Below are 15,147 nucleotides of genomic sequence, written 5' to 3'. Positions count from 1 at the left end.
ATTTGCAATGTTGAGCATAATAATGATGTGATAAATGGACATTCACAAAGGGCACCCAGCCCAGGGCTTCAACTCGGAATTTTTAACTGCTAAGATCAGGACACAAGCGTTAAATGTGTCTGGCCTATGAGGCAGCTGGTTTTATTGATGTTAATAAGGGCTGATAATGATGTATCGATTATTGGAAATGATCAGTTCGAATTTATTCACCAAGAGACTGGCCCATTGTAAAAACAAACCAACCCTAACAACTCTTTAAGGATCAAGACCTGTCAAGAAGTTTTTCCTTGGGTGATGCATCATGTTTCATCACCAGGGAGCAGATTTATATGTAGTAAAAACATGCTCAATATGTAAATACATACTTAGTTATTTTCACCAAAATATGAGGTTAAATATGCACTTAAAATTGTAAAAATTTACCTTTATAACACTTTCATGGGCCAATTTTTTCTAAAAGTAGAACGAAATTGGTTTCTCTGGATAATTTGGTGTTACTTTATGTCTTTTCCATGGTTTCCCATAATTGTATGGTGTGGGAAGTATTCTTCCAACTGGACCAATTCATGTCACAGGTACTCAGGAAAGTTTTAGTTTTCATTTTCATTTGCAACATTATGTGATATTTTGTGTCCAATATGAAAAATAAGATTAACTTTCAAATAAAATTACATTCCTGAAAAATATTCAAAATAAATAACATCGTGAATGGATAATAACAATGTGGTAACGGCAATGATACCCTTTGAATGGTTCACTGACATTGGTACAGGTGTTGGTTTTTTTTTTAGAATGGGAACACACTTCACTTTTGTAGTTTTGTTACATTTGTTTGAATATATGCTTTTATCTGACAACATTTAATTATTAGAATATACTGTGAGTTTTCACAGAAGGAAACAAGCCATGACTCGTACTTTCCATGGAACTGTCCGAAACATGGTTCTGTGCATAGTGGAACATCACATTCACTATATATGTTCTTCTTTCAATACCCCTGGAGCTACATCTACGGCATCCTCTGTACGTAGTTTGTTTTGTAGGCACTAAAAATTGGTGAAAAGTGCTTAAAGCCACAACACACAGATTACTCACAGCTTTTCAAGATTGTGAGAACCTGTCCAAGAACCCCACTCGAATATGTTACTGAATAGAAGTTTCAATTGCATTAAACATAATAAAATACCACAAATTATGACTCCCGACTCCCTATGTATTGAAGTTCGTTAATGACATTTTTTGTTTGTTTAGAAGAACAACAATACAATTTTAGTTGTTGCAGACCAAAGGAAAGAGAACAAAGTTTGTGATTGTTACTTCGCAGGAAAGAATGAAAAATATATAAAAATATGATACAATATTTGCTCAACAGATGGCAGAAGAGCCCCACGAAGGGCATTAATCAAATGTTAAGATATATACTAAATTGTCTAATTTAACAATCAAAACATGTTGGTAGTGGGAATAATGCTTTCCAGTGGACCAAACACCATCCAATTGATCTTTTAATTATGAAATTCGCTGACTTTTCCAGTACAAAAATGATTTTTTCCAGACAGGATTTTTGCTTTTGAACCTGTGTTTTTCAATTAACCATATAATCTGTTAATTATTATGAATATTTACTTTCACAACTTTTCTTTAGCAAATTTCATTCCACACACACACACACAAGAATATGTGAAAATTTGAAGAGTAAAATCTGAAATTACAATCGGCATCAAATGTATCAAATCACGTGCATCCAGCCTTCAGGCTAAGGTAACGGAGGTACATTATTTCACCATAACAGATCTCCACAATATAAAAACAACAGAAAAAGTTCATAAACCATACACAATTTTTCATTTTCTGGCAGGTTTAAAGTGTCGTAGAAAATGCTGCTTTTTTGCTTACATTTATAAGTACACAGCATCCGGATAAATTTTTGTTCCATATAGGAATTCTATAGGAAATGCCAACAAGACTAAGATCTATAACATAATATACGATAACCTCATCTTCACCAACCTTTCCGATAATTATGATCATATTGCAATCAGGTATCTGGACAGCAAGTTTTACTTTGATATTCTTTCTAATCTGGTATTATAAAAGTGAAAATTTATTACAGAAATTCGAAGGAACCATAATTTTTGCACACAAGATTGAGAATCATAAGAATGAACAAAACAAGTTTCTGAACTGAATAACTTTTGGGAGTGGAATCAGAAGAACCGAATACAGAAGTGGAAGTGTTCATTTTGCAAATTTTTCTCTTGCAGACTCAAAAATGCATGTAAATTCCAGATGATCTGCAAAATTTCCTAGCATTTCCCAGTTTTCCAGACGCGCAGCAACCCTGATAAGACATTAGACGAACTACATAAAATACAGACTCAGCATTATAACTATTACTGTGACTGTCTTTGCTAGACTTGGGACTCTCTTCAAACGTTGCCAAAATAACGTTTGTAACAACTAGGAGCTGATGCTTGAGCCATCATTCTCTACTGTTGTCCGGAATTTCAATGTTTTACAATAGCAAAAACTGTTGGGAGGTGTCAAATTGAAATATGAAAGGAACACTATTGCTTGGGGACAGAAAACTTGTAATTAACACAATTGGAGGGTATGAAGAAGGTTACAAAACTATAGTTTGTTTAACGACGTTTCGGACTTTGTGTTATTCACAAGAAATTCACCCAACCCTTTCAGTCAAATGGGGACATGTGGTTATTGCAAGAATATGGAGTACATGTTGAGAAATGTTCTGAAATATGCAAAAATAACTCAAATTATGTCAAATATAAGCCAAAACCTAACATATGTATAAATATGGAAAATAAAAATGGAATTTTTTGAGTCTACATGCCATGATGCGCAAAGATAATACAAAATGTAACTGATTTCAGTTTCATACATACATATGTTTTTACATATAAATCAGTTCACTGCTCATCGCTGATGATTTCGAGCCTGGAGTCTGGTACTTTTGTTCCAAGTAACTCCACAATTGTCAACACTCAAATTTTGGAGCCACATGGAAATTGAACTCTGACTGTTTGGGAATATTGCAGGTTCACAAAAATTCCACACAGCACTTTTGCAGAGTGGAAGAAGAAGTACAGAGACAGCTTGATAGTTGGAATGAGGAAATCAGAAGAGGAGGAATCAAATTCAGTGCAGAAAAGAGGGAGGTGTTAATAACAACAAGAAACAGAGCCAGAAATGAACCAAGAATAAAGATGGACACGGAAGAGTTGAGGGTAGTGAGAGCTTCAGATATCGTGGAAGCATAATTGAGAGAAGTGGAAGAATAGATGAGGAGGTAAACAGAAGAGGACAAATGGACGGTGGACTATATCAAAGCGTTCGAAGATTAATATGGAACAGGGATGTACCTATGAAATGCAAGAAGGTAATATATAACACATACTATGTGCCAATAATTACGTACGGAGCAGAGACTTGGATGGATGCAGAAAGACTACCAGTAAGAGCTTACAATGCACACGGAGTGGGAAAAAGGTCAAGGGGGAGACATCAGTGGAAAGAGCACCTTTGACTCTGTCCCATTCATATTAGAATTTCAGCAAAGCACTCCATTAAATGCATAACAGCATTTAAAACTACAGACATCAAAAAGTCAAGAGGTTTCAAAACTAAAACACCCATTACCGATTGTGGTGTGAATGCATACGAAATCTTCTCAATCCATGAGCCTGCATCGCACGATGCACTCTGCGAGAATGCTTCACTTAAAATTTCATCTACATCAGACATCGAGTTCAAATCTTCACTTGCAAAGGCATTCAGCAGCTCTATCTGCTTCCCAGTAAGGGTGATCGTAATGCCACTGCTGATGGCAGCATCAGAACCAGGTTTAACATTCTGAAAGAGAAAACACACATTGAATGATACATGTTATTATAAAAATTCTTGCAGTTGCATTTCATACTTGGTTGTTTGGATCACTTTAGGTTAATTTCAATGACGACGGGCAATTTGAAAGTCTGCATAACTGTTGTTAGATTCATAAAAATATTTCACCCCTCTTGCTGGTACACTCATGTTCACATGAAGTGGCACATTTTATAAGGTTAGACAATTGAAGAATGTGCCACTTTATCTGAACAGGAGTGTACCATCCTAACATTGAACTTGAGAAAGACACTACAAGTCAGGGTCAATAAAAATCATGATTTTTGATGATCTTTTTAATTGTTTGTATTGTTCTGGGCACCATACATAAAAATACATGTTATTTTATAGAAAAGTTTTTCTAGTAAACAGCCCTGTAAAATATTTGAACAGTTTGATTAAAGGAAATAAAAAAAATATTCGTAAATATGCATTTTTCTGTTTCTGATACTGTACATATGAACCTACTAGATAGATTTGTTTGTTGAGTGTGTTAATGAAACTATAATAATTTCAGTAACTTTTCTTCCGGTGAAAATAAAACATTCTGGATGTATTCTATGAGAATTTTGGCATTTTCTTTAATGTTAAGGTGTAACATGATTAGTATTTTGCATATTTTTCTACAGAGAATGTTTGCTATTTTGCCTACATTAGTTCTTGAATTTTAAATCAAGAGAAACGTAAGGGTGTTTATAGTTTACATTTGTATTTGAATGAGCTTCACCTCATCAGAACATACCGGGTGATCCGTTTGAGATGTCAGAAAAGTAAACCTTGATACACAAGACGTTAATGTACGTATCTCCGAGCAGCTTCTTGTAATATAAGCACAAAGGATGTACATTTCGAATGAGTGGAGGTTTACGGACCTCAGCTGCATGGCGGCAGTAGCATGCATGCATACTCGAAACTTTTGCATACCATACCACATACTGTGTGCGCTGTTGTGATGTGATCACCACCTTTGTTACCATGCACAGTAGCGCCGCCATGTAGCTGAAACCTACACTCATTCGAAACTTACATCCTTTGTGCTTATATTACAACAAGCTGCTCGGAGATACGTACATTAACCTCTTGTGTCTAAAGGTTTACTTTTCTGACATCTCAAACGGATCATCCGGTATATTTTGATTCCTTTGTTTTCCTTTCTTAGAGGGTAAAAACACAATTAAATGACTAAGAGATTAATGATTGATTGATTTGTTGTTTTAAGTCCACTTTATGCACAGTAAGGCTAATCGGGACTGGACCTACAGTTTAAAGTGGGATTCGAACCACCATGTGTCTCCAGACTAAGAGATTAATGTACTTTCACCAAAAGTGATTGATATCCACAAAATCCTTACATACATTATCTTATAAATTACACTGGGTGGCAAATTGGAACTTTTTTTCCTCCCTGGCAAAATTTAAAGTGATTCTTATAGATGTCGAGGTCCTGATTCAGAATCTCAAAATAGCGCATCCACGAGTTCTAAAATATTTCACTTTCAAAATTTCCAATGCATTCAGTGAGAGTCGAATATGACAAATAGATGGTACTGTACTACAAATAGGAAAAAGAAGAAATGAGTAAACGTTTTGGGCTTGAAACTAATTTTATAAACGGACACACCATACATGAGGGCATTTAATTTTAAACGCAAAACTTACATGTAAAATATCAAATATTTCATACAGTTAATAGCGTGAAAAATTTACATATTCATACTTAATGGTCCAGATTAAATTTCTTCACATCTACATACATTAAGAGAACATAAAGGTGGCACAAAATGTAAGGTAAAAAGTGTAACATTTTCACAATCTGCAGACATGCTTTATCCACACACGTAGGTTCGTAGAATGTTATTTTGTTGTCTTCTGTCCCTTGTATTGTTGCTTTTGGGTCTCACGCATAAGAGTCCAACAGTAATCGGCTAACATGTTTCCATTCCATCTCCCACTGTATCGTTTCTCCACTTGGGCCACATCTTGGTGAAACCTCTCACCATGTTCGTCTGAAACTGCACCCATATTTCCCGGGAAAAAATCTAAATGGGAATGCAACAAATGCAGCTTCAGTGGCACTATTTCCACATAATTTTCAGACTTTATATTTCCCAGAAAGTTCTTGCACACATTTTCAAAATGATCCTATGCCCATCTCTTAGTGTCATTCAAAACTTGTCTGAAATTGGGATCCTGAAATAGCTGTTTTACTTGTGGACCAATGAAGATACCTTCCTTTATTTTGGAACCCTTGTCGCTGTTTATCATTGCCTTCACAAACAGTTTCATCAGGCCGAGCTTGATATGGAGAGGTGCTAACAACATTTTTGATTTCTCGACTAAAGCTGGCGGTGATACATTTTTCTCTCCTGGAATGTTTTCTTCACGAAGTGGCCATTCTTTTACAGTATAATGTCTGTCCTTTCCTCGGCTGTCCCACTCACAAATAAAACAGCAAAATTTTTGTGTAACCCCCTTGTAGCCCGTCAGCAATGCAACAACTTTTAAGTCCGCACATATGTTCCACTGACATTCTTGGTAACATATTTTCTGCAATATTTGTTCAAGGTTCGCATACGTCTCTTTCATGTGAAATGCATAAGCCAGCAGTATTGATGGCAACTTGTTCCCATTATGAACAAAAACAGCCTTCAAACTAACCTTTGATGAATCTATAAAAAGTCTCAATTGATCAGAGTCATATTTGATCTCAAGTTCCTTCATCAATCCTCGAACACTATTAGTATACACTAAGTCACCCTCAATTGAAAACCACTTTACAATCGTTGATTCCCTCTTCCTGTAGTATGACACATTTACATCACTTTCCAAAAGGTTCCACTGTTGAAGTCTGGATCCAAGCTTTTGTTTCGGGTAAATCCAAGTCTCAAACTAGGTCGTTCAGCTCAGCTTGCGGGAAGTTGGTCATGGGTGGATGAAACTCATCATCTTCTCTCATTCCAAAAAATGCATCTCTTGCATCATCTTCCAGTTCTAAATCCACGGTGTATTGTTCCGGAGGCTTTGGCACTGGCATTAAGTTATTGTGAGGGATAGGTCTGAGAGCAGATGGTATGTTCGCGTACTCCAATTTTCGTTTCAATTTGCTGGAGAAACCGCTAACCTTCACCATACAAAAATAACAGTCACCTAGATGATTACACGGTTCACGCCACACCATTGGCACAGCAAATGACATTCCTTTATGGGTATCATTCAACCAACTAACAAGAGTTCTCGAACAAGTACTGCAACATATTTTGGGGGCCCATGCTTTATCTTGATCACCAACCTTGCAGCCAAAATAAAGCTCATAAGCCTCCCTCACAAGAGGAGTTAAAGGTTTCCTTTGAGATTTTAGTTTTAACTCCCCACAAATGTAGCAGAAGGTGTTCGGTTGGTTACGACACGAGACATTTCAGAGAATTCACTTCACTTTGACGGTAACGAAGAAAACACAATTTGCATAGATTGAATATACAGAAGTATAAGAAAATAAGTTCAGAAAGAAGTAATGCATTTCCTCAACAAATACATGTTTACTGTTTTCTTCTAATTGCTTATACAAGAATTCTAAGAGGAAATTGGATACTAGCTATATTAAATACTTGTCCTTATGAGAATCTCTGTAGATACTTCTTTAAAATTTAATACAACAGTTATTCACTTATATACAGAGCCATCTTAGGAGCAGATTATAAAAGCCTGATATTTTGCTCGATGAGCTCATTACAACGAATCAAGAAATATCTTCTCCCTCAAAATTGATGGGCAACGGAACAATTTGGCTATGAGATCTAGATTCAGAACCCTCGAAAACATAAGAAACACCCATTCTCATTGCAAGGAGGAATTCCATGCCGCCCAGTGTTATTTATTTAAAGTGATTTTAAAGGTTGATTTAAATTGCGATTTTAGTCAATCTGATTTAAATCAATCCACAAGTACAGAAAAACCCTGATAAGCCGGACTTTGCTTCATCTGGATCGGCAAAAGGCAAAAAAAGCAGAATGCAAGGTTTTAAACTTAACTAGAACTCAACAATCGCATTCGTCATATTGCTCTGTGACGGCCAAGAATAAGTACATCCAACGTTCATGGGAGAACTTTCCAAAGAAAAGGCAGTCAACCACTGATGAAATTCTGTTTCCGCAGACTTTCAGGAAGTTGCCGCATCGACACAGGAATATCCTTGGCATATTCTCGTAAAACTCTGGTCACTATAATACGTGGACTATACTCTTTAAATACACCATAATAAACGTGTTTTGTTGCTATAAACGGAATTTTAATGCACTTTCTACTGTTCTTTTAGGTTATTTCAGTTAATGCGAACTTTCGTTAAACCGGTCAACTTATCCCCCCAATACTTCGGATTAACAAGGTTTTACTGTACCATATTGCACTGCATAATTGCCACACCCTGTTTTTTCAGTCCAAAAATTGGTTTATAACTAGGGCTGAGTCAATACCACTTTGAACCGATGTTGATACTCATACCGATTCCCACCGATACCGATACTTGAAAATTGAAAGTTGTTCACCATATTGGTTGATATTCGTGTCTAAGTGTTCCACTCTTAATAATTAGGAACAATTTACCAACACTTTTCCTTAAAATATTCAAGAATTAAATCAGATTATTAAATTATATGTTATTTTATTACAAAATTCAGTTTTTTCACACAAAACGTGTGTAAAATAAAAATAAATTTGAGTTTTGCCTAATTTCCAGGCATATTTTGCGGGGTACGTCAAAACCAAAATGCCGGAAAAGAATCGGCCAGTATCGGTAAATAAATTCCAACCGATACTTTCCAATACCGATACATTGCCATCGGTTACATCTCAGCTCTATTTATAACCTTTAATCATGTAATCATTGCATCAACGAAACTAACGATAGTGGATCTTCGGACACAGAAGATTACATTTTGTAAGTCTGTACTTTCAAAACTGAAGTAAATTTCCTCAGGTGTAGCATTATGACTATAATACACAAATCAATAACAACTAATGTGTTAACTTTTTTTGCAGACCAGAAAAATGTTCGCTAAATTGTCACGAAGAAATTATGTGCATCGATTTGAACTTTTCAGTGTTAACGAAACGTTCAACGTTTCAACGTTCACGAGGCCGCAAGTATTTGTGTTGATAGAGGGAAAAAATTAAACAGGGATGACGGTAACCTGAACGAAACCTGGATTCACATGTTTAAGCGATGGGGAAATAATAGGAGTGAATCTGTTACATTCCATGTCACACCGGAAGTGACCCGCGCTGCTTCTGAGTCTGTGGAGTTTTCATTAGAAGGAATGTAGCACATGTATGCTACTACAGACACTCCTTCAGTATGGTAGTACGGGCACTAATCTTTTAGATTTATTTCTTAGCCTACATGGCATTTTTAACTTCAGGTATTTTTAATTCCATATCCTATCACCCCTTTTAACCTAATCCTGGATTTCTTATGTTTTTGACGAAGTATTTTTAAATACTGATAAGTGACCTGAAGCAGCGAAGCGTAGCTTCGTGAAACGTCGTCTGCAAAACTTTTATACTCACTCACGTAAGTTTTTAACATTTTTATTTATTCTTTATATATTTAGTGAGTAAACGCACAGTTTTCCATAATGGTTAGTGTTAACGAGTATTGCATTCATCCTAATCTTGCACAAAAGAGTTTATCTAGCAATAAATAATCGTTAAGTACTTTTTTTTTTTCCGCAAGCTTCACATTATGGCATGCTGCTTTTTTTTTTTGCCCAAAACAAGGCATAACAACTGTGACGATTATGTAGTGGAACATAGTAGGTATCTTATTATACAGTAGCTAGTGAATGATTGTCTACAGTAGCAATCTCTACCCATATCTAGATCATTCATAAGAGATGAACTAAACTACTGTATCATATCTTTCAATATATTGCATTAAATACAATAATATCCCTGTCAAAAAAAAAAAGCATTTAACCTTTAAACAGCCAATGGGTCATATATGACCCATGGTGCCGATTACAACATTCATGTGCTTTTAGGACCTTCATACTTGTATGTGAGGTTGTAAACGCTGACAGATGTTGAGATAAGAGATAAGATAAGAAATGTCATGTGGAAGAAAATTAGCTATTTTTAGCCAAAATGCAGGATTGTACATATTGCGTCATATTTCAGCCTGTATGAGGACTAGGGACTTGAAACAAGTTTCACTTTTTTGCAATAGGTTTATTCTTTGAAAACAATGCAAAAGTTTGCACCCTTTTTCCAGAATAACAGGAGAAGAGGGGGCGGGGCGAATGCCAGATTTTTTTTATCATTGAAATTTGGGGACTTGGCCCCCTCCCAACTTTCAACTTTTCTCACTTGGGCTTTCTGAATTGTACACGGTTGCGTGCTCCGATGTTTTTGCTTTCAAACAAAAGTTATCCGAAGTAGATTGCTCAAATAGTCTCGGAGATATAACATTTTTCTGAAATAAGTGTAAAAATTTAAAAATCACGTGCAAAGGCCGAGGCGAGGGAGGGGTTACTTTCGAAAACCGGCTCGGCTGTTTAAAGGTTAAAAACTCTAATTGGGAAATGACTTACTCTGTATGTTGAATTAAAATTAAAACAAATACAGTTGAACCTGAGTTATACATATGTCAAGGTGAAGACAACAATTCAAAAATTCACATTCTATTTTCTACTGTATTTTAAAAATATAATCGTTTACATTTTGTGACCTATTGCAAACCAGTTTTCCCTAGTGGTGGCCTATATTCAGGCCTGCAAGAATTACTACATGTGGCGTGAACAACAGACACATCTGGGTTTCAAAAGCTGAAGACAGAGATCGGGTAACCGGCAGTGGCAAATGCAATTCTTTCCACTAACTTGAAACAATCTACCTTCTGCAGTCATTTTGTTGAAAAGTCAAATTCACTAATATTTAAACATGTTTCTACATATACACAAAATGGCAAAAAATTATTTTTTTCTTCAACACTAAACAATGTTCACTTTACAAATCCAGGAACTAAAAAGGTATACAAAATTATAAGAGCATACAAGAGTGTTCTTAAGGGGAAGAGTGACAGTTTCGCATCAGCTGTGTATTTATTTCAGTACCGTCCGCATGGGCACTGCTACTAAAAAAAAATTGCGTATAAGAGAATATGAATCTCTCCTCATGTTGCAAGTGAAAACATTTTTATGTTGATTATTAAGCTATGCTACAGCCCAACACGTATATTTCTGCCGTGCAATGCGCGACACAACTCAAGAAGCAGTGTTGCTAATGGAGCAGATAGAAAAATCTGCTGTGCGCCGATGCACAGCTGTTAAGTGCAACAAGAAAATTACAGAATTCAGATCTATCTAACGTTGAGTTTTAAATGCCATGCATTATACCAGGACGAGGATTAATACGTACTAACAAGAGGCTTTGTATGTAGCTACATACATATGGACTAAAAATTCGCAAAATATGGACTAACACATATGTAAAATTACCAAAAATGCTGCAAAGAAGACTTCTTTATAGTGATTCCTTATTTGAGTGATTTCAAACAAAATACACACTTTATTATTGTCCATTGCATTAATGCAGTGGTGGCGTTCTAACTGTTCACTCCCAAAACCCGTCTACACTGGTGCGGAACTGCAACGACAGATAATACACGACCGACACTACCACTGCTTTGAGAACTAATAACATGCGAACGTGTTAAACGTTACAATTGGACCACAGCACTCCTCCCTCTGTGACCGGCGACAGTCAGTTGATTTTGTTGTACATTTACAAACGATGCCGGCTTTCACAACAACAACAAGTTCCTATTCTGCCACTAGACGATAAGCTGCGAGGTGTTATTTTTTTTTTTATTTTTTTTTTGTTGTTGTATGAACTTGTCACCCATCAAAGCATGGTAATTTTAACACAGAAAACAATATGCATAGCATTAAGCAGCAAAAATGACAGCCTCCTCTATGCAATTTCTACAAGAACACGTGCCGGAGCCAAGAGTTGAAATGCTCATGGAGCCACATAATTTATTTCTTTTGAACGATTCGAAAATTATGAAATATGAACAATTTGTGAATTTCCCGAGCTTGGCTATGCAAGGCTTTTGATTTCAACTTTGACAGAACTGGAGGCATTATGAAATTTAACGCTCATTAACAAACACACACACAATACACGCACACAACGTCAAACTGGTCAAATACTTAGTATAAAATAAAAATATGGTGCTTCCAATCCAACAAAACTCATTGTCACTTTATCTGCCTTTCTCCTTCCGTGACAGAAATAGTGCTTCATTATTACAATTGGCAACACTAGTTACTAGCTATCCAATGAACAAGCACTGCATAAAAGAAGCAACCACTTCGTCATGCTATATTGCCACATTACCGTCCCTGTCGAATGGTGTGAACCGCGAGCTGGAGCGCTATTCAATTGTTTTCAATTATGTTTGCGTGAGTGTGTCCAGGAATGGAATGACAATATGGCAACAATGGCGAGCAGCGTAGAACACGTGATGTTAAGAGAGGGAGACGAAACGAAAACTGGTATCCGCGAAACGGCAAAGATATGTGTGATGTACTCTACACACAATATTTGCAAAATGTGATAAATAAGAATATTCAGAATCCCATGTAATCCTGATGGGGAATCAATTTCAATTACAGCTAATCAAATGGAAGTTTCAATTTATTGGTCCATACATAGTTCCTGGACATGCAGTCCTTGCCAAGATGAAACTCAAAACCTTTAGTGACAAGGTCTATCATCATTTTATTCTGAAGGGAAACACCAGAATTGACCAGATTAACGAAATACACAAACATTCAGAAAGTTAACTAACCTTCCATTTCATAATGTCAAGAATGATGTTGACAAACCTCCTCATATATACAACATCTGCATTGTCTCTGTTTGTGGACTTACTAATCGCATCACTGCTGCAATTGCAACTCGTACCCAAATGCACTTGCTGCAATCTATCATTGCAGGCTTTCAGCTCCTCTTCGGCTTTCATGCATGTGCTCTCACAGACTTCAGCATGAAAAAGAAAATACAAATTTAGTTGGTAACAAACATTTTATACCAAGAAATAACAATAAAGAATTGAACAGGTGTTGTCGTGTTACCAGCCAGGTTAAACCGGAGTTAGCTTCAAATGTTTCAAGGGCATACAATCCTCTCATCTTCAGGGAACGTAAAAATGGAGACCATTGTAGGTTAATATACATGACTATAATGTGGCATTGGACTCTTGTTTTCCTATTGGCTCGCTCTGGATCCTGGTGTTCTCATTGGCTGGTGTCTTGTTTTTATGGAGTGGGTTCCAGGCGTGACTAAGCCAGAGTCCCACGTTCCTGTTGAGATTGGTGCTTAACCTTTACTCTGCCGAGGGGGTCGTCAGGAAGTAACCCCGGTTTCGCCGAGGCCTTTGGCGCGAATTTTAAATTCGTACACTTATTTGACAAAAAATGTTATAACTCGTAGACTATTTGACCAATCTACTTCGGGTAACTTTTGTTTTGCAGCTAAAACATCAGGGCATGCAACCATGCAGAAATCAAAATGCCAAACCCAATAAGAGGGGTTGGTTGGGCCGCGGCCCCCAACTTTCAATGAAAAAAATCATAAAAATGGGGAGTTTGTTTCATATATTCGATACAGTTGAGAAAGGACCATTCTTTGAAAATAAGGCTAAAGTTTGCATCCCCTTCTCAAAATAGCGGGGGAAGAGGTGAAAGTTGGGGGCTGTGGCCCACCCAACCCCTCTTATTGGCTTTGGCATTTTGATTTCTGCACGGTTGCATGCCCTGATATTTTAGCTGGAGGCGGGAGGTTTGCATCCACATGACGTGCCAAAGCTTCGTTTAACCCACTGTAAGTGTTTCCGACCTAACAGAAAAGTATCAAGATAATAAAAAAGACAGGAATTTTGTGATGAGCTGCATGGTCGAAAAATCGACCAAAATACGAGTAAAGTTTAACCTACACTGGTCTCCATTTTTACATTGCCTGGAGATGAGAGCAATGTATGCCCTCGAAACATTGGAAGCTAACTCCAGTTTAACCTGGCTGGTAACCCGAGAACACCTGTTCGAATCACGTCGGCAGGAAAGCTACAATTCATATTAACAATAAAGAAATTAAGCTCATGTACTTAAAACATAAAATGTTTCTTCTATACATGAACTGTACCAAATATACAGGGTGAGCCATACACCAAAGGTATGCAAGTCTGTGCTGTGGTAGTGGTTCGTAGTGATATTTGGTAGTAGTAGTAGTGGTGTGCAGATATAATTGCCATGCAAGAATATCTTAATAAAGTGTTTCGTAACAAATGGATTGCACGTGGTTCTCCAGTTACTCAATGCTGTATAGAATTTCACACCATACCTGGAGGTGCATAATTCTCTGTTATGAAAATGATGGTGTCCACACAAACATTCTGGACTAAGTTGTTGTCTGTAACCTCCTCAGCTAACATGTCTCGTCTCTTATCATACTCTATTTACTTCAGATCCATAACCTTCCCTTGTCGCAAAACAAATAGGGGATAATGGGACTTTCGGCTCACCCTGTACAGGGTGTTCAAAAAAAGAACTCTGTATTTTGAATTGGAAGTTATTTCATTACCTTTTGTGTAATTCAATGTGTGCACCATTTACAACACTACAGACATCAAACGGATACATCGCTCAGTCCACATTCAGGTGACCATGCCTATAGGAATTTCTTGGCACAAGCATTCAAGTTACATACAGGGGATGGACAAAAATATGGAAATACCTGCAGAAATGCACATCACCTTCATTAATATCGAGTAGGACCTCCTTTGGCACGCAGAACGGCCTGCAGTCGACGTGGAATCTACAAATACAGGTCGCGTATGGTTGTCAAAGGGATGATGTACCATTCTTCCTCCAAAGCAGCTGCAAGTTGTTGTAGAGACGATGATGGTGGGTAGCGGGCTCGCACCTTGGTCTCCAAAACCGACCACAGGGGATCAATAATATTTAGGTCTGGCGATTGTGGAGGCCATGGCAGATGTGACACTTTATCTTCGTGATCATCAAACCAGTCCTGGACGATGTGAGCTGTATGAACAGGGGCTCTGTCATCTTGAAACATGGCATCACAATCTGGGAACAAAGTTTGCACCATGGGATGCAGCTGGTCCCTCAAAATGGTTACGTAGTCCCTGGCAGTGCCATGTCCATGCAGGGTGATGATGGGTCCGGC

The 15,147-nt window shown here is 37.2% G+C and overlaps 1 protein-coding gene across 1 annotated transcript in view; it reads right to left on the bottom strand.

The window, feature by feature from the left end:
• LOC145979521 (uncharacterized) overlaps positions 1-15,147 on the bottom strand; it is a 52,595-nt gene that overhangs the window by 36,267 nt on the left and 1,181 nt on the right. Inside the window, exons 2-3 of the mRNA XM_083112465.1 lie at positions 12,752-12,942; positions 3,661-3,873 (exon numbers count right to left, since the gene is read on the bottom strand). Of these exons, the coding sequence (XP_082968591.1) occupies positions 3,661-3,873; positions 12,752-12,925 (387 nt within the window). The 5' untranslated portion in view covers positions 12,926-12,942. The remainder of the gene's footprint in view (positions 1-3,660; positions 3,874-12,751; positions 12,943-15,147) is intronic.

This window comes from Lepisma saccharinum, chromosome 26 (assembly GCF_977018435.1).
Source record: "Lepisma saccharinum chromosome 26, izLepSacc3.1, whole genome shotgun sequence".
NCBI classification, from domain to species: domain Eukaryota; kingdom Metazoa; phylum Arthropoda; class Insecta; order Zygentoma; family Lepismatidae; genus Lepisma; species Lepisma saccharinum.
This window is presented reverse-complemented; position numbering and strand designations above follow the sequence as displayed.